The sequence below is a fragment of the Lontra canadensis genome, unplaced genomic scaffold, assembly GCF_010015895.1.
Source record: "Lontra canadensis isolate GAN:19392208 unplaced genomic scaffold, GSC_riverotter_1.0 scaffold121, whole genome shotgun sequence".
Taxonomy (NCBI): domain Eukaryota; kingdom Metazoa; phylum Chordata; class Mammalia; order Carnivora; family Mustelidae; genus Lontra; species Lontra canadensis.
Genome location: NW_022631115.1, coordinates 4,378,357 through 4,401,911, shown reverse-complemented (window position 1 = coordinate 4,401,911; position 23,555 = coordinate 4,378,357). Strand labels below are relative to the sequence as shown.

Genomic DNA, 23,555 nt, shown 5'->3' with positions numbered 1-23,555 from the left:
TTTAATTGAGAAACACTGATATATAAATCTTTGCAGGTACATAAAACTTATGAGTACATATATAGAAATAGAAGAAGAATCAGAAATATGAAAGTATTTTGACGCTTTTAGTTGGTAGATTTGTGAAAATTTTCCTTCTTTTCAAATTTTATTTTTATTATTGTCAGAATCCTTTTCTAGAAGAAAAATATGAATAACCTATGTATTCATTCATTGAAATGATTTTAAAATGATCATAATATTAAATAATTACATAATTGAATTTTGAGTATCATATTTGTTTTAATTAAGAGAGAAAGGTAAACTATACTTCCTAGAAGGCACTTGCTCTCTCTTTTCTTCTCTTCATTAGATTCATAAAATATCTTTTCTAATGCTTGACACAGTAGGTGGTCAGTATATATTTGTTGAACAAATCAAACTATATCGAACAAATCAAACTATTTCAAGCAAAATGTAAGATGTTATTTTTTAAGGAATCATATTTCCCTCCTGTGACAATTATTTTCCCTCCCTAGGCAGGTGTTCAGATTACTGAGAGTGGTAAATTCCATGTCAGTGGTGAAGGCATGCTAACCATCTATGACGCAGGGCAAGCTGACCAAGGAAGATATGAATGTGTAGCTCGGAATTCATTTGGCTTTGTTGTGACCAATATGTTTCTCACAGTTGTAGGTAAGTGTGGCTTCTGATGCAACCTAGATAAATATCTTTGACAGCTTCTACTTCTCATCCTGATTTGTCTCACTACCCAAGTTTCCTTACATGTTTTTTTCTAGTCAAATGTATTGATATTAAATCAATGTTATTTTAAATTTTTAAATCTAAGTTTTAAATGTAAACTGTATTGAAAGGTATCAAATACCAAAACTATCAATGCCAAAAGTGAAAAAAAAATAGGAAGGATTCACAAATGTATATCACATTTTCTTAGGAAATGAAAATTATAGAATGTAAGATACATTCATAGCTAAATAAAGTGGAGTCAGAGATTTAAGGATAAGTGGAATTTAACATGTGTGAGTTACTTTGACATGGTATATTTGGTTCTACAGTAAAATTAAAAATCAATCAATCAATCAAACTTCTAGGTAAGATTTGCCACTATAAGAATAAATATCTCAATATTTTAGAACATTTATAATTGGTCAGCATATTTGGCATTGTTTACATTTTGTGATCCATCATTTAGTTGTAGCCCTCTGCTACTTGTTCATAAATGGTGACTGCTTTAAAAAATTGTCATAGTTTTACAAAAAATAAAATGCTTTTTTTTTTCCTTCAATCAATCAGTTTGTATTGGAAGTGAGAGAGTCTATTTGTGGGCAGATTCGAATGGAAACCTCAGCTGTGGATATGGGAATGGGGACTGGCTCTGATGATGGACTGGCATGTTCTCCACATGGGGAAAGAATTCAAGAAAAGCACAGCATGTGGGGACATGTGAATTGACATCAGGGTTGTTTTTTCTGTGGATGGATTTAGGAGCTTCTGCCTTACTGACAATCAGCAGTTCAAGTAAATGAGTTCAGCTATAAGCATATGGAGTACTATTTTGGGCTTTGCCTGGTTTTTGGTTTCCTTAGAAATGGGCAGATTTCATAAATAGGGTTTTACAGATTTATTTCTTTCCTTTTAGTTTTTCCAGCTCTTACTGGTCTCTAAAACTATTGGGTAACTCTTCTCATTATAAATACAGGCTTGGATAAAAATAGATTTATTTAATTAAGTCACATCCTTAAAGATGTCATTGCCTTCCCTTCATGTAGTACAATAGTTTCATATTCTTACACCTGAAAATTCTCCTGAGAAACCAAACTTCCAAATACCCATTTGTTTGGGTATTTTATATAAAGTATATATTTTCATTAACAGTGCAGCCATCTTTACATATTTATTATACTGTATAGTAAAAAGTATTCTCTGTAGAATATTAGCCTTAAAATTATAACAATGTATCTAGTAACTAGCGAATATTTATTCTAGCAGGGTCAGAAATTCTTTATCACATAAAATTTCTTAAAGTTACAAAATCTTAGCCTTATTTGGTATCTGTTATAAGTTCATGTTTTTCCCAATTTAGAATCTATAATAGTTGTGTTTCTTTTTATAAATTTATAGAGCTCCTTTTCTACTGCTTAACTATTTATGAGATCAATGAAAAAATATTCTTGAGCATTTTGGAAAAAACTTATTATAAAATTTAAAATACTATCTTTTAGGTTCAAGAGATGCTAGAAATATTTACTACTAAACAAACACATACACAAACAAACAAATATTCTCTCTCTGCCTCTTATTCTCTCCATTTGTTTCTGTTTTGTTCTGCCACATACACACAAACTATAATTACAGTGGTCAACATTTTAGAACCTCCAACACAAGAATTTCATTGTGGTAGACTGAAATTTAACAATCCATTTTATATACACACATTAAAAGTAAAACATTAAGATTAAAATGTATCAGTCACTCTATTTACCAGATTTTAAAACACTGATAAGTAGCATTTACCATATTCCCTTCTATTGTATAGAGAGCAGAAAGTCAGGCTATAGAGATAGAGTAGTACAAAAGAAGAAGTTATTCAGTCAAGAAGAAAATTATGTTTTTTGCTCTTGAGACATTTTTATAGCAATATAAGGAGAAATTAATTTATATTTGTACCAAATACATTTTATGACATTAGAAATATTTTTTAAAGGTTTTATCTATTTATTTGACAGAGAGAGACACAGCGAGAGAGGGAACAGAAGCAGAGGGAGTGGGAGAGGGAGGAGCAGGCTTCCTGCTGAGCAGGGAGCCCCGATGTGGGGCTTGATCCCAGCACCCTGGGATCAGGACCTGAGCCTAAGGCAGATGCTTAATGACTGAGCCACCCAGCCACCCCAACATTAGAAATATTTTTATAAAGAGAAGTAAAAATATGAAGATATAAATTTTAAATTTTTGAATACATTTAAGATTTAAGTGTGTGTGTATGTATGTGTGTTCACACAACCCAAATTGCAGAATAGGAGATGTGTCAATATAAAGTATCACTTATGGAACATTTTATGACTTAGACACTTTTCATTCACCAGTTATCCTAATTAAAAGGAAAAGACCATGCATTATAGGAGGATTTTCCAATCTTAATGCCCTAATTAAGCAGTGATGGAATGTTGTAACTCTGCTCATTGTGTTAGAATTGATATAAAGAGTATCATGCCTTGCGAGTTGCTATTCTGTACTGGGAATACAACCGCACAAAGTCATCTAAAAGAATAAAAATATACAATGACAATTTAAGGAAAATCTGAGATATATATATATCAATATATATATTGATATATATATATACATATATATGTATATATACTATATATACATCAAATATATATATATATATATTTGAATGAGTGATGCTCAAAGTAAGTAATTTATAATAGCAAAATTAAAAAGGGTTCCCACAAATTGTGATTTTTTTAAGGAGTTTTTTTCTTCATGGATGTAATAGATTTTTAATAGTTTTAGTAAATTTTTACAAACCTTTAAGGCTGATATGGTGTTTATTGGGAAACTATCCTTTGAGGGTGTCCTCAAAATATTTTGTGTTGAGAAATATTACTCACATCAGCATACCTATTTCTCTGGGTGATATTTGGCATATGAAAGTTACACATATTATGTTAGATCCCCCCAAACTCACAATTTTTATTCAAAACATAATTTATTTTAATACCTCCTACATATATTGATGTGTTGTTAAGTACTGTCAAGTTCATAATTTACAGTATATTCTTACGATTAATTTCTTGCTTGTGAAAATGGTTCAGTCTGAGGACACAAGACATTTACCTTGAATATGAACAGTGTGAGATAGTGGGAAAAATCCTGGGTTAAATCAGGAAACTTACCTTTATTGATCTCAGCCACTTTGGATACCTCACCCATAACTGGAATTAATTTTCTCGTTTCTTAAAAAATGTGGAACTGGACACTCAAGAGTCCTTCTTGGCATAGAAATTCTGTTTCTACAATAGCATTCAAATGCGCAACAATAGTCAAGAAGTAGTTTAGAGCATGTCTACATGACAGAATGTTTACCAATGAGACATTGGAGTAATATGTGGACTGGCTAAAAGTGAAATAGTGACACAGCATGGATTCAATGAGAGTTTTGGAGCACAAATACCACGTAAATACTGTTTGTAATGATATAAAAAATAAATCCAAACAATGTTGTCTTCTTTGAAATTCAGAGTTGAGTATCTAATGGTATGTTGAACATTTCATTTTGGATAACCCACAGGTCTTCTGATTCCATAGATTAAAAACTGATCTTGAGTGTATGCCAAATTGAACTCCTCATTTTCACCTCAAGACCTTATAATTTCCTGGCAGTCCTTTAATACAGACCATGTTCTGTAAGGAGGAAGCCAGAAAGTTTTCTGATTTTTTTTTCTGCTCCCTCTTCCTTCCTTACACTAACTGCCACGTCTCACCAGTTTTTCCTTCAAATATTGCTTCTTTTCCATTTCTCCGTATAACCTCCTCTTTCATAGTTCAATCTTTGGTCATTCTTCAATAACTTTCTAAATGATATTTCTACTTAGAGTATTCTCTACTTTGACTATATTCTCAACCTGATAAATTATAAATGAGAATTAAGGCTACATTAGTTGGTTTTAAGTTAATGAGACCTTTTCTATTATGTTAAGTAAATAACCTGTATTAAACTGATACTAATATCACTACTAAGAAAAAGTTAACATTTATTGGGCATTTACCACTTGTTCCAAGTGTTATTTATCAATTAACTTACTTGATGCTTTTGGGATCTAGTTATTTTTTTGAAATTCTGAATGAATAACTCACTGATTTTTTTACATTCTAATCCAGTTGTTATTGTCTATATGAAACATCTGTTTCAAAACCACTGCAGTTGTTATACAATGAAATAACTACGAAGTATCAGAAAATTTTAATTGTGTTTACTCAAATATATCAATGAAATGAAATTGATACTAAATCATTTTAATTGCTATTTAACTATATTTATTTATTTACTTTGAATATGATATGAATAATTTACATAATAATTAATAGTTACGTGATAATCTTATTTATCTTGGCAAACTTTAATAATACAATGAATGGTGGAATATTTTATAAATAACAACATATACCTAATATACATATACATATGTCTATAATACCTTTAACCATATTTGATATATTTCCAATCCATTTATACATAAAATCTATATTGAACACATATGTCTATCCTGAGCTAAGCCACATGTTTCAAAAAAAATAGCATTAAATTTTAAGAAGAGATTTTTAGTAGAGTTGTGTTTGGATAGTCATGAAATTATAAGGGAAGAGAATAATCAAAATAAAAGGCTCATCTCAATTATTAAGACCAAAAAAAAAGTAGTGTCTTTCCTTTTCTGTCTCTGGAAAAAAAAACGGTGGAGCTTGCAAGACAGTGAACCCATTTACATATTCGATGATGCAAAATGATGAGTAAGACAGAGTTGTTGCTGTTCAAAGAATATTATTTCACAAAGGCAGTCGTTCATATCCATTTGTATGCTGTGGGAGTGTCTGGCTTCCTAGGAGAGCCCTCTTCAGGCTCAGTGGTTGGTCCGCTGTTCTCTTTAGCGGAAGATTTCATGTGGGAAGTCCTATTTGATTAATGATAGTTACATTATCTGGCCACTTTTCTTCAGGAGGGAGGGGGAGGTAAAGAATATTCAGTTGTGAAAGAAACTCTGCTTTTATTGAGGTCTAGGTATTTTGTGAGAGTGAGGGCGGGGGTGCAGATGTTCTGCTTCGATGTCCCTCCTCAGGCTCCACCGGTTCCTCCCTGACTCCTATTCTCTCCCATCTAGGCTGTGCTCCAACAGAGTGGGCACACAGGAGTTGGTGGGCCATTACACCTAAGGGCCCCCTTCCTGAAAGGACTCAAATTTATCTTTTGACTTTATCTGCCTTGGAGGTGATAGAGTCTCATAGATACATGGACAGACCTGAAAGGAGATGATCACCAGGAACTTTAAGCATGCTTAATTTCATAACCCCACTGAGGCTTTTTCTCCTTTTTTAACCCCAAGACTTAACAAAAGAAAATGATCTAGTTCTTCCTCCTTCTCTACAAGATTTTGCATAAAAAAATGGAGAATATACTCAGAGTTTTCTGATGATTCTATCCCTACAACATTAATTGAGGTAGTTTTTAAGACAAATAAAATATTAACAGTGTTGTTTGATTCTAAATGTGCCCCAATAAACTGAATTTGCTTTGCATAATACAGTGCTCTTCTGGAAACATTTATGGAAATCTTTTTGCAATTTGTACCACAACAACTAAAACAATACTGAGACCAAATGAATAATAAAAAGGTTAGTTTTATTTTATCATAAAACTATGAAACCTTAAAAAATTCATAATTGAAATGACATAAGTGAGAAAGAGTTCTTGTTGCCACAAATATTTTCTGTGTGAACATATTACATATTTAATGTACTTTTAATAATCTGTGAACAAACAACTTTATGGTTTTCTATTTGTGCACATCAAAATTTAATTATTTCAAACAATGTTTACATGTTCTGCCACCTTTCTTGTTATTTTCCTTTCCTTTTCACATCTCCACACTTGTTGGTTTCTTATTAATAAAGAGAAAAAGCAGGTCAAGCTGAACAAATGACAACACAGTAGCAATCAATAATTATGTGAAGATATGGATTATTTATGGGATTAGAACATAACAATCACCGAAAGGCAACTTATATTTGCATTGTGACATGTCGTTTTCAAAGAACTTTACATGTCTTTTTTATTTAAAAAAGATATTTTTATTTAAAAAAGATATTTGGCCCAACTATATGTTTGGCTCAACTGTATGTTGAAGAAGTCTTATTATTTCCACTCTATGAATGACTTGGAAGATGAAGAATAGGTGTTGTGAAAAGACTTATGCTTGTAAATTTTATACAACCATAATAGCAAAACTATTTTATGAACAGAATAAAAGCAAAATTATCAAACAAATAAAATTCAGATGAACATGTTAATTGATGCTTTCCCAAAATTTAAATATCCCTTCCAAATTCTGTCTGCCACAGTGAACAGCCTTTTGAGTTTTGGCTGATATTGTCAGCTATGTGATACCTACACATAGCTCCTACACTTGAGGTTCACAAGTGAAGGACTAAAAGGGAAACAATAGAGAAAAGGCTAACATCTATAGGCCAGCACAGATTGATTGGATTGATCTCAGTTCCTTTATTTCCAAGTAAAAGTAACAAATTCAGTAGGCTCATTCTTACTGACTTGTTTTGAACTATCACAAGGCATATCATGTTAGGTATATTGAAAATACTAGGTATTCTCATAGTTATTGTAATTATATTGATTGCTTAATTGATTTATTAATTAATCCATCTCCTTATAAGCCAATACCCCACTCCCATCATGCTCATTATGTCATGTAACAGCTATAATGCATTTATTATATTTATAAATATTAATATTCATATACATAAATAAATATTTTATTTATTAAAATGATTTAATTAAATCCTTTTATTCTCTTTCAGCTTTCTAATTTTTACATTAAGTACTCTTTTTTTAGTATCCATGCATGTGTTGTCCCACCAATTCTTACTGCTGCATGATATTTCATACTGTAAATCCACCACATTTTTTTCTCACCCACACTTCCATTGCTGACAATTTTCCCTAATTCCTTTCATACAAGGTTGCAATGAACATTCTCATTTTTTACCCTTTATGGATTTGTATCAGAATTTCTCTATCTGTAGGAATCAAATTGCTAGGTGAGAGGGGGTCCACATGTCATTTTATTAAGTAAAAACAAAATAAAAAAGTATACCTAACCCTAAACAAAATCTTGGAAACAAGAGCATCAGTTCTACATTTTCACAAGCCTACCTGTGTCCACTCACCCCTCCCAAAACTTTGCAGTAATCAGTTTTTTTATTTTGCCAGAATAAGCATAAAATAGAAGTTTATTGATATTTTAAATTTTATTTCTGAGGTTTTAAGTGGTTTTCAACATCTGTCATATACTTAATAACTTTTGGGGTTTCTTTTATAACGTGCATGTTATATATTTTTTCTTGGTGCATTACAGGAATTCCTTGAATGAAATAGAATATTATTTCTATTCAGAAATATAGAAATTACAAACATGTTACCTATTATGTTATTTATCTATGACCTCTTTACCTTTTTTACTTATGTCTTTCCTTGAATAGAAATTATCAATTTCATTTAATCTAATTAATCAATTTATCTTTGCTTTCTTTCAAGTATCTTTAGCTAATGTATAGTTAATACAATGTTATTTTTGAATTATAAAGTGTAAAACTGACCTTCTGGAGCTTTAATATTGTGGTCATGATAAAGACTGAATTGAACTGACAGTATAGCCTCTAACTCATAATTACTGCCTCTAATCTAGTTTATCAAGAATGTCTTTGAGCAGAGACCTTGATTTTACTGGTTTTCTTATAATATCTGCATCACTGCTACTTTTTCTTCAAATTTTTTATGTTGGTGATCTTTTAGAACAATTAACAATCTAATATGTATACATTATCATAATATAAAGGAATTTTTTGGTAACAACCAGATGTGGAATGCTATTTGCATTCATCTATTGCAAAATACATGAGCATATATATATATATAATATATATGTTATATATGTTATATATACTTATATACATATAAATGCACATATGTAATATTTCAATATTTATAGTGTACTATATAATATGTTATATAAGTGACAATATGTAATCCACACACCTTCCTATTTTTATTTAAAGTTTTCATTTTTTTTGTATCTCCTTTTTGACATTATTTTCAGATTCAGTTTTTGGGGCTATACTTACTCTTGTGTTCAATATTCAATAGTGCTAAGGAAGTATTACCATAAATTATTTAAGTATTATCAAAAATGAATCAAATAATATGGATATGCTTAATTATTTTTCTTATATGGGCCTTTAATGCCCATGATCATTTTTAATAACATTTTCTTCCTTTACCTTAAATTTCTTAAACCATTACCTGGAGAAGATTTAATATGTTGAAGATTATCAACTCCACAAAGCTTTCTTTGTCTATAATATTCAACTTGATAGAATTCTCACACACTGAAGAGCTATAGAAACAACATGAATTATTTTTCACTGAAATCTTACTGAGTTCAGTTCTTGCTTTAAGAAATCTCCATAGGGATGTGATAATATTTACTTCAATTTAATGTTTAACATTAAAGCAAGGTGGCTGAAGAGATAGACATTTCATACCTTTCTGAAGATGACAAATTACTAACAGAGTTGAATCCCATTTGAATCACTGTTGTAAAAAAGGAAATATTTCACATAGCTTTACTAGATTTTTGGAATGCTTTAGTTCCCTAAATAATGCTGTTACTGTTGCTGGAAGCTTTGGTTCAGGATAATTACCTACTCTTCTGCAATGGACAGTATCATGTGGACACTGTATAGCATTTTTATTGTCTTGGAAGTTTCTGTAATGCCATTTATATGAGATCATTCCTAACTTCAAGGTTTGTTTGATACTTTTAATCATGGAATTGATTTTCAAAGCAATACAGGGTAGACAAGCTGGCGATGACTTTGTTGAATCATCCATTCTTGATGCTGTACAGAGGGTTGACAGTGCAATTAACTCCACACGAAGACATTTGTTTTCACAGTAAGAATTTATTTTATTTTGATTACAAAATTGTTTTCACTTCAGTCCTACTTGGTTTTTATAATCTCCATAAATCACAGCAGGCATCGTGCATAAGATTGCCAAAAGCGGGTGTTTTCTTCAGTCTGTGTGTGGGTTATCACCCTCTGGGCTCTCCACCACTGCCAGCTCAGTCTCAGAGAAAATTAAACTTGTTCCCCATAGAATCTAAATGGCATAAATCTACATTGCAGATCCACTCTATGTTGTCCCATGATAGGTATCAGGTAATGGGTTCTGTTAGGTCAGGGTCCACCAGGGCCAGACCCAGTGCTCCTGGCACTCCAGGAATTGAAAGTGTTCATCAATTTGATCACATCTGGTCATAAACTGATAGATCACAGGTGAAAGTTTTGTTTAGGATATGTAGTATTTTGGTTATTTTAATTTGAATCAGAACATATTTAGGGTAGTGAAGCCTTCAGGTTCTATAAAGTCCCCATCAGTTCTGATGGAGGTACATGGGATGCTTTGCATCATCTGACATATTAGAAAACATGACTGTTGTCTTCAAAGTCAAATAAAATACATGCCCAGCCTTTGCAGCTGTTGGTCTAAAGGAATACCTTATAATGCCATAATCAAGTATAGCTCTGTTCCCTGCATATCCACAAACAGCATGGCTTGCTGATCATGGACTTGTGTTCTGGAGCCATACACCTTATTTATATTCTTATTGTGATTCCTCACTACATCACTTCCTATCTGGGTGACCTTGGGCAAGTAACTAAGCATCTTAGTACCTCACACTTCTTGTCTATAAAATGGGGATAACGACAGAATCTGTTTCATGGACATAGTTGCTTGGAAGATTGAATAATACAGATAAAGTGTCTCAGCAGTGTCTGCCATATAGAAAGGGCTTACTCTAAGTGAGCTATTAATATTGTTACTATTGTTCTATGATCTAAAGTTATGATTTCAGATGTAGAGGACCAGACATGCTTTAGCTGACCAAAATATCTAAAATGATTTCACATTCTTAGTGACTAATAATCTTTTCACTTATTTAGTTCAATTCTTCAATGCATATAAACCACTACTGGGTGCTGGTTGGTAGGTTCGGTACATGGAATATAAAAATGAATAAGGCACCATCTCATCCCTGACAGAGTCCTTCTATAATAGAAGAGACAATATGTCAACAATTTAAGTATATCTTGTTGTATATGTAAGAGATGTGTATGAGCATATAGAAGTAATTTAGAAGGTGATAACTTGTCAGACTTACCAGGAAGATTCATGGGGAGAGCAATGGTTGTGCAGGGTTTTAAATGTAAGCAGAAATTTCCAGGCAGTTACATTTGAGGAAAGAGAAGATAGACAGTACCAACACCCAGAAACTGAGTGTACTGCACACTGTTTCAGAGGGTTTACTGAGCCCCCTAGGACATACGTGTGGACACCAAGTTTATAACTTTCACCATAGATGTTGCTTTTTACAAAAAAAAAAAAAAGTTCCTTAAATCATTGATTCATTAAAAATAGATCTTTTGAGTTCAGCACTGTCAATGGCATTTGGGATTCACTCATTAACAAAATAGGAAAAGAACTCTCTGTTCCCCCTGTGAAGCTTATTTTCTGGTGGTGAAACTTTTCTTCTTCTTGAGTTTGGGAACTATATTCTTAAATGCACAGTGAGATTCATGGATTCTGCAGTTTTGCCTTATGAACAGTAACGTCTTTTGTCATTTGCAGAAAACCTCGCACCCCTGGTGATCTGCTGGCTCAGTTTCGTTATCCGCATGACCCATTTACTGTGGAGACAGCAAGAGCTGGGGAGATTTTTGAGCACACACTTCTGCTGATCCAGGAACATGTGAAGCAGGGGCTCACTGTTGATTTGGAGGGCAGAGGTCAGCTTCTGGGAGGCGTTTTGTTTTTAGCTTATGGTCATTTGCAAAACTGATCAAAACCCTCAGTTTTTAATCTTCAAAACACCATGTGAGGTAGACATTAATTTACCACTTTGCCAAATGAATGCAGATATTTCCTGTAAGAACTGTAATTCAAAAGAAAATATGATAAATGGATATTCAAACCTGTCAACTTCTATCAGCTATATATGTCTAGTAAATCTAGGGAGCCCATTTTAGGTGAACTTACTTTTGGAATCTGAAAGATATTACTCCTTCCTGTGAAAAAGGCTTTAGTCCCAGGGTAATGGTCCTCTCCTTGTTACTGGAATCACCTAAATCATTCAGTGAATTTATTTGAATTCCTTTCTCTACCTATAACATATCTATCCTTCCCAATCTTTTTTGTTGTTGCTGTACTAAAGTTCTCTTGCATTTTTTTTTTCTAAAACCAGACCTTTATTTAGTAAATGTCAAATGAGAGTGATGTAGAAATCTTTCTGATTTTCTAAGTCTTTCTTTTTAAAGTGAAGTAAAAATGTGATCCTTTGCTATACACTATTTGTTCTTTGAGCACAACGGCAACTTCTAGAGGTTTCTTTATTCCCCTTCAGAAAATAAACCAAGATGCTGTGCCCAAGTGCCTTTCTGTGCTTGGCTCATCCCTTAGGTGCCCTATACTTAAAAAGCTCTATTTAATAGCTCCCATTGATCCATTGTGTCTTGGGTTTCAGAGTTTCCTTAACTAAAACATCCAAGTGAAATTTTCATTTAGTCCATATTAGCATTTGAATCAAAGTTCTGGCTGTTTAATTCCAAGTCTTGGAATTTTCAAGATTAACAGTCTAAATTCATAACTAGAGAATAAGCAATCAATACCTACAGAAATTTAAGTTTGCTAAAATATGCATCCATTGTTTGTGATGTTCATTACCAAACTGAGTACATATTCGGATCTAAAATATTAAAGAATTTTAACAAAATTTTCTCAAGAATAAAAGCATTATGTTGTTCTATCTCTCTTTTATTATTTGTAAAGTTAAAGAAATCCCCCCCACACACTCCAGGATTAGATTGTCCTAAAAGTGAACCCAGGATCCATGTCTTTATATACAGGAAGATTATTGCATCTATCCAAGATTAAGATATCTCAGGGTCCAGCCAGAGACCAGCTTACACAGCAAGAGGACAAATGGTCCTGGTATCATTAGCCAGTTTCTGATGATTAAGTAGGGATAATAACTCTTAGCAAATAGGATTTAGTGAATAGTCTTTGCAGATTTAGGATTATGCTGCAATTTTAAGCTCTGTTAAAAGATTGGCTCCAAAACACCTCCAGGTTGTATTGCACGTTCTCAGGGGAATGACAGTTTGTGGTAGTTTAAAAGTTACTGCTAAATCCCTTTTTATCAACTATCACGCAGGTTAATATTCATACCATCCAAGCTAGCATGTCTTTGATCCTGTCTTCCAGGAGAATAAAACCTGAAAGAAAGAAATCGGAAGTGGAAAAAACAATATTACAATCTCGTGATGAGGGCTTACCAAATCCTTACCAACGTTGTATTGGTAAAGTCACAGAACTAAGAGTTTGATGGGAACTGGGACATGTCTCTCCTTTTCTGTTCGTTCTAGCCATTAGCAACTGCTCATAAGAGAGGCATTGCTAAGCGACCCCCCCCCCCATTTTTATTAGAACTTTCTGTTTTGTCCTAAAGGATGTAGGAAAGATTTCTGCCTGCCTAGACTGGCCCATCCCTAGGGCACCTTGGGTTGAGGTCTCCCTCTCGCTCCTCCTTAAGGACAGCTCTCTTCATTGCCTTTGCGGCTCTGTTTCAGAATTCCGCTACAATGACTTGGTGTCCCCGCACTACCTCAGCCTCATCGCCAATTTATCTGGATGTACAGCCCACAGGCAGGTGCCCAACTGCTCTGACATGTGTTTCCATCAGAAGTACCGAGCCCAGGATGGGACGTGCAACAACCTGCAGCACCCCATGTGGGGTGCCTCCCTGACTGCCTTTGAGCGCATCCTGAAGCCTGCCTATGAGAACGGCTTCAACCTGCCACGTGGGGTCGGCCGTCACACCCTGTCAGGCCGGTATCCCCTCCCACTGCCCAGGCTGGTCTCCACAGAGCTGGTGGCTACGGCCACTGTCACCCCTGACCATCGATACACACACATGCTCATGCAGTGGGGTCAATTTTTAGACCATGATCTGGACCACACAGTGCCTGCGTTGAGCACATCTCGCTTCTCTGATGGGCGGCTGTGTAGCTCCGTGTGTACGAATGATCCGCCTTGCTTCCCCATCATCATTCCTGACACTGATCCCCGAGGGACTAGAGCGCCGTGCATGTTCTTTGCACGCTCCAGTCCCGTGTGTGGCAGCGGCATGACCTCCTTGGTGATGAATTCAGTCTACGCGAGAGAACAGATTAACCAGCTCACAGCATATATAGATGCCTCTAATATCTATGGGAGCTCAGAGCGGGAATCTCAAATTCTGCGAGACTACTCAGAGCCCCGGGGACTCCTGAGGACAGGCTTGTCATGGGTCCCATCCGGAAAGCCCTTACTGCCCTTTTCTTCGGGCCCACCCACCGAGTGCACAAGGCCAGAGCAGGACAGCCGCAGCCCCTGTTTCCTGGCCGGGGACCATAGGGCAAACGAGCAGCTGGCCCTCACAGCCATGCACACCTTGTGGTTTCGGGAACACAACAGGGTTGCCACGGAGCTGTCTTCCCTGAATCCCCACTGGGACGGAGACACCCTTTATCATGAAGCCAGGAAGATTGTAGGTGCTCAGCTGCAGCACATTACCTACAGCCACTGGCTGCCCAAGATTCTGGGGGAACCTGGCATGAAAATGCTGCAGGATTACCAGGGCTACAACCCCAATGTGAATGCAGGGATCATTAACTCTTTTGCTACTGCAGCCTTCAGATTTGGTCACACGTTAATCAATCCTATTCTTTATCGACTGAATGACACCTTCGGAGAAATCCCTGAAGGCCACCTTCCACTCCATAAAGCTTTCTTTTCACCCTCCAGAATAATCGAGGAAGGTGGGATAGATCCACTCCTTCGGGGGCTATTTGGTGTGCCCGCTAAATTGCGGGTGCCTTCCCAGCTGCTCAGTGTAGAGCTAACCGAGAAGCTGTTCTCCACGGCCCACTCTGTAGCACTGGATTTGGCTGCCACCAACATTCAAAGGGGGCGAGACCATGGGATCCCTCCCTATGCTGACTTCAGAGTTTTCTGCAATTTGACATCTGTTGAAAATTTTGAGGATCTTCAAAACGAGATTAAAGATTCAGAGATTCGACAAAAACTGAAAAAGTAAGTGTGCAAATGTTGCTTAGATTTATATGTTTCCTGGGAGAGGGAGAAGTGTTAAAGGACATTTTGTATGGATGGACTTGGTTGCCTGGGGATGTTAACTGCAGAGCCTTTAATAATTGTTATTGTGGGAAAAGTCAAATACTAAAGGAAGGATTTCTAGAGACTAAGCAGTAACCCCTCTGTCTATCCATTTCCTTTGTAAATGTAAATATTGCTGCCTCCCTGCTAGTACTTGCTAGTACATTTCAACTAGAAGAGGTGGGCTGGTCTCCTGCATTCCTGTCTGGTGGTAATCCAATCAAGGCCTTTTTATTGATACAGTAAGGTCTCAAGTTCGAATGTAAAGCCTTGTAATAAGTCCATCACATTCGCTTACTTAGGCAGAGCATAGTGAAATCAAAACATAAATTAGTTTTTGTCAAAAGAACAAATAATCTAAATTTATCATCAGAATGTAAGTCAAGGTTTATTCACTACATCATTAGTGCCTTTCAGTAAACTACTAATATGTTCTCTATATGTGAGATTCAAATTTCCTTTTCACTTACAAGTATGGGACATTTTCAGGAAACAACTCTAACTGCTCCTCATGCTTACCCTCCTTTATCCTCCAGAATATTAAGAAAAAAAAATTAAAGATATATTTTATTAAGAAGTTTTGTCTGTAGTTGGCAAATATAGAAGACTAACATGCTTATTGATAGCTTATGGTATATTAATCTGAAATCTTTCATAGAAGCTTAAAATTGCAAATTATGGTGCTAATTGTCAAGATTAGGCCCTTTCTTGTAGTATTAAGACTATGATTTTTTTTACGCCAATAGAATTTGCTTCATACTTATGTAGAATATTAGACTAAGAAAATGTGTAATATATGTAGAAAATATCAGAGCATCATGCAGATTGAATTTGCAAGAACATTGACTTTGGATTCATAGAGACCCGGTTTAAATCTCTATTCCACCACTTATTAGTGATGAGAGCTTGTGAAAAGTATTTGAACAGCTTTAAATCTCAGAATACATATAAAATGAGAAAACACTATCTCCTTGTCGGAGTTGTTCAAAGGTGAAATTATATAGAATGTATCCAATGCCTAGTTCAGTTCTAGTGCATCATAGGTAATCAAAAAGTCTTACCTGTGGATAGATTTATTGTAACATTATCATTTCAGTTGTCAGCATCATTATTAGATTGCACATATGCTCTGATCCAGCCCTGTGCTAAGCACTGAGACCCTAGATGAAAGAAATAGCTTTCTGGAGAGCCAGACAGCATGCAGGGAGCTGGCTGTAATCAGTGTGGAAAAGACTGTCATAGAGATGGGAATTGAATGTTATGGAAACACAGAGCTGAGAAATGGAAAGTATGTGTAAGAGTCACCCCAAGCTAGTGATAAAAGATGCCATTTGATCTTCTCTTGGAATTTTCTGAGTGTGATAAATTGAATGAAGTGGGAATGGCAGACAGTATCCCAGGGAGAGGGAAAGAAGCAGGAAGGCGTGGGGTTGCATGGCAGGAGGGGGAAAGGTGACAAGGGGAAGCTTTCAAAGGACCCTGCTTGCCATGCAAGGGAGTTTGATCTTCATTCTCTGTAAAGCAAGAGAGTGACTCCAGGAAGACTTTTCTGTGAAATGCTAACCTACACAAGCTGTCCTGGGAGAAGGAGAGGCTAGCAGCAAGGAATTCCATTCCACCACAATTCAGGTGAAGAAAGAAGAAGGGGAGATAGGCTCTTGGCAGTCTTTGCAACACTATATTCATTTTAAATGTTTCCTGTAAGCACGTCATCTACATTGAATAGACCTGGGGGCAAGTCTTGCTTTGTGACTCATTGGGGTCCCACTTCTCAACTTGCAGCTAACCTGTAAATTCATCACCAATTATAGAGTAGGAGCAATGTGTCCTTTCAAAATGTCCCCGTCACAAAGTCTTCCTGAATCCTCTGGCTCTCATGTATGATGAAGCAGGCTGCATGTCATTGCCACATACAGCATTAGACTGGAATATAGATGCAGGCCCTCTGCTGCAGGACGCATACTCCTAGTGGCCAGTGCAAGGCATGACTGACCTCTGAGATGGACAGTGGCTCGCTCATACACTGCACATGGAGTGTTCACACACCTGGCTTTCTTTGTCCTCCTTTAATGTATTTGGGATGTTAACATTGAGTCTTCTGAAACCTAACAATGAGTATTTATCCCTGCTTTGGGGAATGTTTGAACTATGGGAACTTTGTGCAGCCTGGTACCTGGCCTTAGCCTGAGGAGAGCAGGACTGACCAGCATGAGTAGATGTGGGGAGGCCAGGAAGCTTACTACCTTACTTTCCTCTTAGGCTGCCAGGTGTCTGACTTTGCTCTGGCATTCGTAGTGAATTTATAAAACAGCAACCTCAGATTCATTCAACCATGAGCACAAAATAGATAAGTTGGAGTTGTGTTTACAGTCTCTATCTTTAAATTCATAGATAGCAGTTTGTCAGGAACTGATTTCACTAAGGAGGGTGCCGTGGCTTTCCATATGCCCATTTACACACTTACTGCTTTACTCTCTCCTGTTACTTGTTACTTCTTTTCCTTTCTGTGTTATTTCGCAAGTGTGGTTTTAAGTTTGTTTCTAAAGCACTTCAGTCAAATTTAGAAACAAGTAGGGCATATCATTAAATCAACAAAATAAATACTGCCCTGGAACATTAAAAACTCCATATTTCAGATAATTAGGACAGCTTAAGAATTGACTAAAGTGGAGAATCATAAAAATAATGCATACATATGTCCTCGGTATTTTAATTTTACACATTTGAGCACACATTAAGTCCTGTAACTTGCGCTTTGGGGCAGCAAGCGGGGAAGGTGCAAAGTCTGTGTTCTGGTTTTGTCATTGCTGGTTTAATACTGATCTGCTGATTAGAATTCAGAAGCTTGTGCCCAGGCTGAATCTTTTGTGTGTGTAAAAGTTTGTTTTGAAAGGGGAATAGGAATTTTCCAGGGAAGTGATGGTATGAATGCAGATTCCTTGTACATGTTTCTATCATTCCCCCATAGTAACATAACATGCAACTAATTGGCATTGATATTTGATTCTCCATTTGACAACCCTTCCCAAAACACTGAATTTGGTCTTCACAGGAATAAGTACGCTCCTCTTTTACACAAAGGCTTCATTATTTTATGTAACATTTAATGAATTACGTAATCCAAATCATAAGTATGACTGTGATGAGCAAGTGGGTAAACTCTGCTGACTCCCAGGTGACAGCTCAACCAACAGCAGCTGCAGCTCAGACAGGAGCCTTTAACCCCAGGGTCATTAGCCATCATCTCTGTGGGCAGGAATGGGGAGCACCGGAAAATGAGGGTTTCAGGGAAGAAGAGGTTGTTTAAAATAATTGGTATTTGCTGTACCTTGTATAAATTTTACGATAGTTAAAATTATTTGGGACAACCTGGTGATTCACAGACCTGTACTAAAAAATAAAAAATTTAAAAAAATATAAAAAAATATTTGGGACATAGAGAAGGGCTACATGGGATAGTGTAAAACTAAGAGAAACCTCAGAGTGTGACGGGGGATGAAAAGGTGGTGCCAGGAGGCCCAGGTTCCTTCTGTTTGGACAGATTGAGTACTGCAATCTTGGACGACTTTAGATTAGCTTTTGTTCTCTTACCTATAAAGTGAGGTTGTTTCACTAAAATGTCCTTGAGGTCCTTTCAGGTCTAAGAACATATATATATATATATTTTTTTTTTTTTCAGTTAATGACTATGTGATATAATAAAATGGTAATTCAGAAGGTGCTCTTTAATTAACAGTTTTAATTCACACATAGTATCTTCATATTCCAGAATATATCACCTCATCTTTATGTGTCATCTAGTATACAAAGCCAATGACTTTTCTTTACTTCAGTTAATTTTGAAGCCTTGTGTCAGTTTACCACCCAGAAGTAAAATCTGATTTTCCTTTTATCTTCACATTGGATCTTTAGGTAGCTATTAAAAAGCCAGAACAACATGCAGAAGCCATGCTACAACTTTCCTCTTGAATGACCAACAGTTTTGCCATGAGGAATACCTGGTCTGTCACGAGAAAGCCACACTGGGGCATTGTTTTAGTCAGCTTTCAGTTCATTTCAGTAAGATTGGTGAAGTACTTTAGAGTCTCCTCAAGGAGCTCAGAGCCTGGGGTGTGGGGAACTCACAAGCCACATAACCCTGTCATGTGACATGTGGAGCCATGGCAGCTAGGAGATCATGATGGATTCCTTCAAGAAAGTGGTGTCAAAGTTCTGTCCTCCATATTGTTTTCCACAGTAGTTGCATCAATTTACATTCCCATTAATAGTGCACCAGTGTTCCTTTATCTCCATGCCCTCACCAACACTTATTATTTCTTGTCTTTTTGCGTGACCCATTCTGACAGGTGGGAGGTGATATCTCATTGTGGTTTTGATTTGCATTTCCCAGATGATGAGTGATGTTGAGCATACAAACAAGCAAACAACTCTTAAACAGAAAAGAAACTGATGGTTGCCAGAGGGGAAGGGGCTGGCAGGATGGATGAAATAAATAAAGGAGATTAAGAAGTATAAACTGCCAGTCATAAAATAAATAAGTCATGGAGAATGAAAAGTACAACGTGGGGAATATAGTCAGTAATGTTGTAATAACGTTGTTTGGTGATAGATGGTGGCTATACTTATTGTGGTGAGCACTGAGGAATGTGCAGAATTGTTAAATCAGTATGGTGTATACCTGAAATTAATATCACACTGCGTGTTAACTATATTGCAAAACAAAACAAAACAAAACAAAAATAACTCAGTCTTAACAGAGGAGTGGCAGTTATCCATGAGAGACTGTCCTCTGAGAGGGCAGATGGAGGTAATTTGAGATATAAGAAATATGGAGGAAAGACCTGGCAGGCACCAGAGCTAGTGTGATTAGCAGGAGAAACTAGAAGCCATTGGTCCTGCTGACTTGTAGAGTGTGCTGCGTGGAAGCGTCTAATCTAGTAATTAGCATCTAACTCATCCCACTCCAAAGATATTAAGACTTATGGGTGAAATTGACACTTTTTCCCCAAGTGGAATCGTAGATAGAATCCGGATAGATAAAAAGAAAAGCAACAGGAGCTCTAGAAGAAGCAGACAGGAGCCGTATCAAACCCTTTGGCTTTTATTGTGCTCACGTCACTTTTCTTGGACCCAAAGATCTACAGCCTTTGCTAGGATTGTGAAATGCACAGGCTTCTTAACTTCCTCTAGTGCCAAGAGCTGCAGGAATTTCTTTCTTTCTTTTCCTCCCTGCCTCCCTCCCTTAGTTCTTTCCTTCTTCCTTCTCACCTTCTTTCCTTCCCTCCCTCCCACCTTCCCTCCCTCATTCCTTCCCCTTTTCTCTTTATCTTTTTCTTGTCAAAAATGTTTAAGTTTTCAGAGTTGTTTAAAGACTACATGAAAATGAATGATTTCTTTTTTTATAGGATTATTTTCGCTCTAAAATATCATGCTGTTTCTTTTTATTCTTTGCAAGACATATAATGAGCTGAATGTGAGGATTAATTATCCATTGAGTGGAGAACATAAATTTTCAAACACAGAGAGGCCATTTTGATGGCTATTTTTGAATCTTCTTTTGAAAATGTGTGGATTTTTTATGGATATGGTTACTTTTGTTCTTTAATAAATACAAGGTTATTTGTCTCCCATTATCACAGGGATGTGCAGCTGCCTCAGCTTTATTAAAGAATAGCTTACAATTCACCAATTACATAATTTATATTCAGTACATGCATCTATCTAATAGCTGCTTCATTTGATACTATTAAAGAAACAAAAACACTTAGTTTCCCCCCCTTTCTCCATCCTGAGTACCATAAGGTGAGACTCTGCAATGTTGCCTTCTCAACAGCTTGCACCATCTGTCTCTATCCCGACACCTGAGGGAGGCTGGTCACCTTTTTTGTGTCTTGGCCTTTCTTTCTCAAGATTCCTGGCTCTCATTCTTCTAGATGTTTCTTAGCTTCCATATTCGTACCTGCCTTAAAGGACTTTTCATCAACATCATCTCTTTACCTTTATTGAATGGTTAGTATGTTAGCAACTTTAGTTTCTGTGAAATAGTGATTCTTAGCGATTCCATGTTAGACCATTTAAAAAATATGTTAGGAGTTATGAATCTTCTTTTGCAGAGAAATACAGCAAAATTATGTACCCCCAACTCTGCATGCATTTTTTATTTTATTATTTACTTTTTTAAAGATTTTATTTACTTATTTGTCAGAGAGAGAGAGAGGGAGAGAGAGCAAGCACAGGCAGACAGAATGGCAGGCAGAGGCAGAGGGAGAAGCAGGCTCCCTGACGGGCAAGAAGCCCGATGTGGGACTTGATCCCAGGATGCTGGGATCATGACCTGAGCCGAAGACAGCTGCTTAACCAACTGAGCCACCCAGGCGTCCCTGCATGTATTTTTTAGAGGACTCAGGTTCCTAAAGCCACCTATGGATACTGTTTTCTCCTATTGATTTAACAAACATTTGTTTGGAACCCATATTTATTTAACACCTCCCTTTTCCCCTTAGGGGTTCCCACTTGTGTGCAATGGGTACTCCCCTACCTCCTATCTCAAAATGGTTGTTCCCTTAGCCAAAAACAGCCCCAAACTTGAAACTACCATCTGTTCTTAGTCCTTGCTCAACTGTCCTTGTCTCCTATCCCTTAGGAAGTAGTGACTTTGTTCTTTCAGTTACAGAAGGATACTAGACTGTTTAAATATAGCCAGGCCTCCAGAGGACCAGAATTTTCTCTCCACCTCTTATCTCTGTTCCTTTCTGCTCAGGATTTATTTTTCATTCTCCCTCAGCTCTCTTATCTCCTGTTTTATACATATGGTGCACCACAGACGGCTCTCTCTTAGCTCCCAAGGTCACATACAGCATTTCATGGCATAGCTCGCACAAGATGCCTGAGTATCGTATTTTCTCTAAACAATAATTTTAGAAGTATACCATCTTATGCAATTATACCAAGTCATATTGCTTGACTCTAAATGCCATTTTCAGAGCCTTCCTTCGCCTGGTCATTTTCATTCCATCACATTTCTGCTTTTCGAGAACATATTAATTTAATGACTGGGTTCCAAGAGAATGTCCTTCTTGGTTGCAGATAAATTGTCTAATTTATCTTTGAGTCCCCAGAGATGAGCCCACGGCCAAGTGCAAGGCAACAGCTTTGTAGACACCGGATAGTCTGTTCAGGGAAGTGTGGCAGCCTGGAGAGGTTCATTTTAGTACCCAAGGGCCCTGGATTCAAAAACTATTCTTAGTTTGAACACCTTGGCCAGATGAAGTTTTCTTAGGTGTAAATTAGGTTTTTACACTTATCCATCCATACCAATTCTTTTTTTTTCATCAAATATTTAAAGTCCTCAATTAACCACAATATATGCTTATTTTATATACAAAGGAATAAATGTTACAGCCCAGCAAATATATGTGTTTAATTCTTGCATTACCTTAACCCCAATTTCAAAAAATTAAAAACTCATTCAATCAACCCTATAGCCCTGAAACAAGGAAAACACAGGACTGAGCAAATAAAAAGTGACAAGAGGACAATTAAAAATCAGGCTGTCAGTCAGTTATACCCAGAGGTCCAGTTCTTAGAAGGCACTCAAGACCATTCATTTAGCAAAAATGGATTGCAAAATAATTAATTCAACACTTGAAAGCATGACATTTAATGACATTTAATTTAGCATCAGTTTTGTGGATTTTATAGTGATGAATCTAGGTAATTGTGTTTTGGAAATGAATTTCTTTCAGAATCTGCTTTTATTCCTACCTTTGAAAATTGATGCTGTATTAGAATATTTTACAACGCTAATCATTCGACTGAAGAAATTTATACTGTATTATACTAATGCATACTAATATTGTTATGATCATATACAAGATGATATTCTAATACTTTGTAGAGAACTTTATAATTAACAAAATATATGCTTCATTTTAATTTTAAGTTCCATTTTGCTGAAAAAATTTATCTGGATCCAGTTTAATGTATTTTATCTGAATGCCCCAAAGCTGACTAAACTAAAATTACGTTTTGAGTCATATGGTTGCTGTAACACACACTAAGATGCATATTTTAAGTGTACAATATGATGACTTTGAAGAGTGTTCATACCTATGTAATCGTCACCCAGTCAAGACCACATTTCCTCGCCTTAGAAACTCACTTCACGCTTTTTACTTTCACATGCTTTTTATTTTCCTACCTGGCCTTCCCCAGCAGCCACAGATCAGATTTTGATCACTGTTCAAGGACTTTGTGTAAATGGAATCATACTGTACGTTTTCTTTTAAGCTTGGCTTGTTTTTCATAGCATGTTTTTGAAAATTCATCTAGGTGTCAGGTGTGTCAATGGATGATATATTGTGTTGTTAATGTGAGTAGCATTATTTATATGAATGTACAAATATTTATTTATTCATTCACCTGAGGTGGCCATTGGTCTTTCTAGTTTTCACTATTCTCAATGATGCTGTCATGAAGACTTATATGCAAG

At 36.1% G+C, this 23,555-nt stretch overlaps 1 protein-coding gene across 1 annotated transcript in view; it reads left to right on the top strand.

Moving 5' to 3' along the window:
- PXDNL (peroxidasin like) overlaps nt 1-23,555 on the top strand; it is a 454,842-nt gene that overhangs the window by 356,917 nt on the left and 74,370 nt on the right. The window contains exons 14-17 of the mRNA XM_032841176.1: nt 519-675; nt 9,637-9,745; nt 11,483-11,640; nt 13,480-14,983. Of these exons, the coding sequence (XP_032697067.1) occupies nt 519-675; nt 9,637-9,745; nt 11,483-11,640; nt 13,480-14,983 (1,928 nt within the window). The remainder of the gene's footprint in view (nt 1-518; nt 676-9,636; nt 9,746-11,482; nt 11,641-13,479; nt 14,984-23,555) is intronic.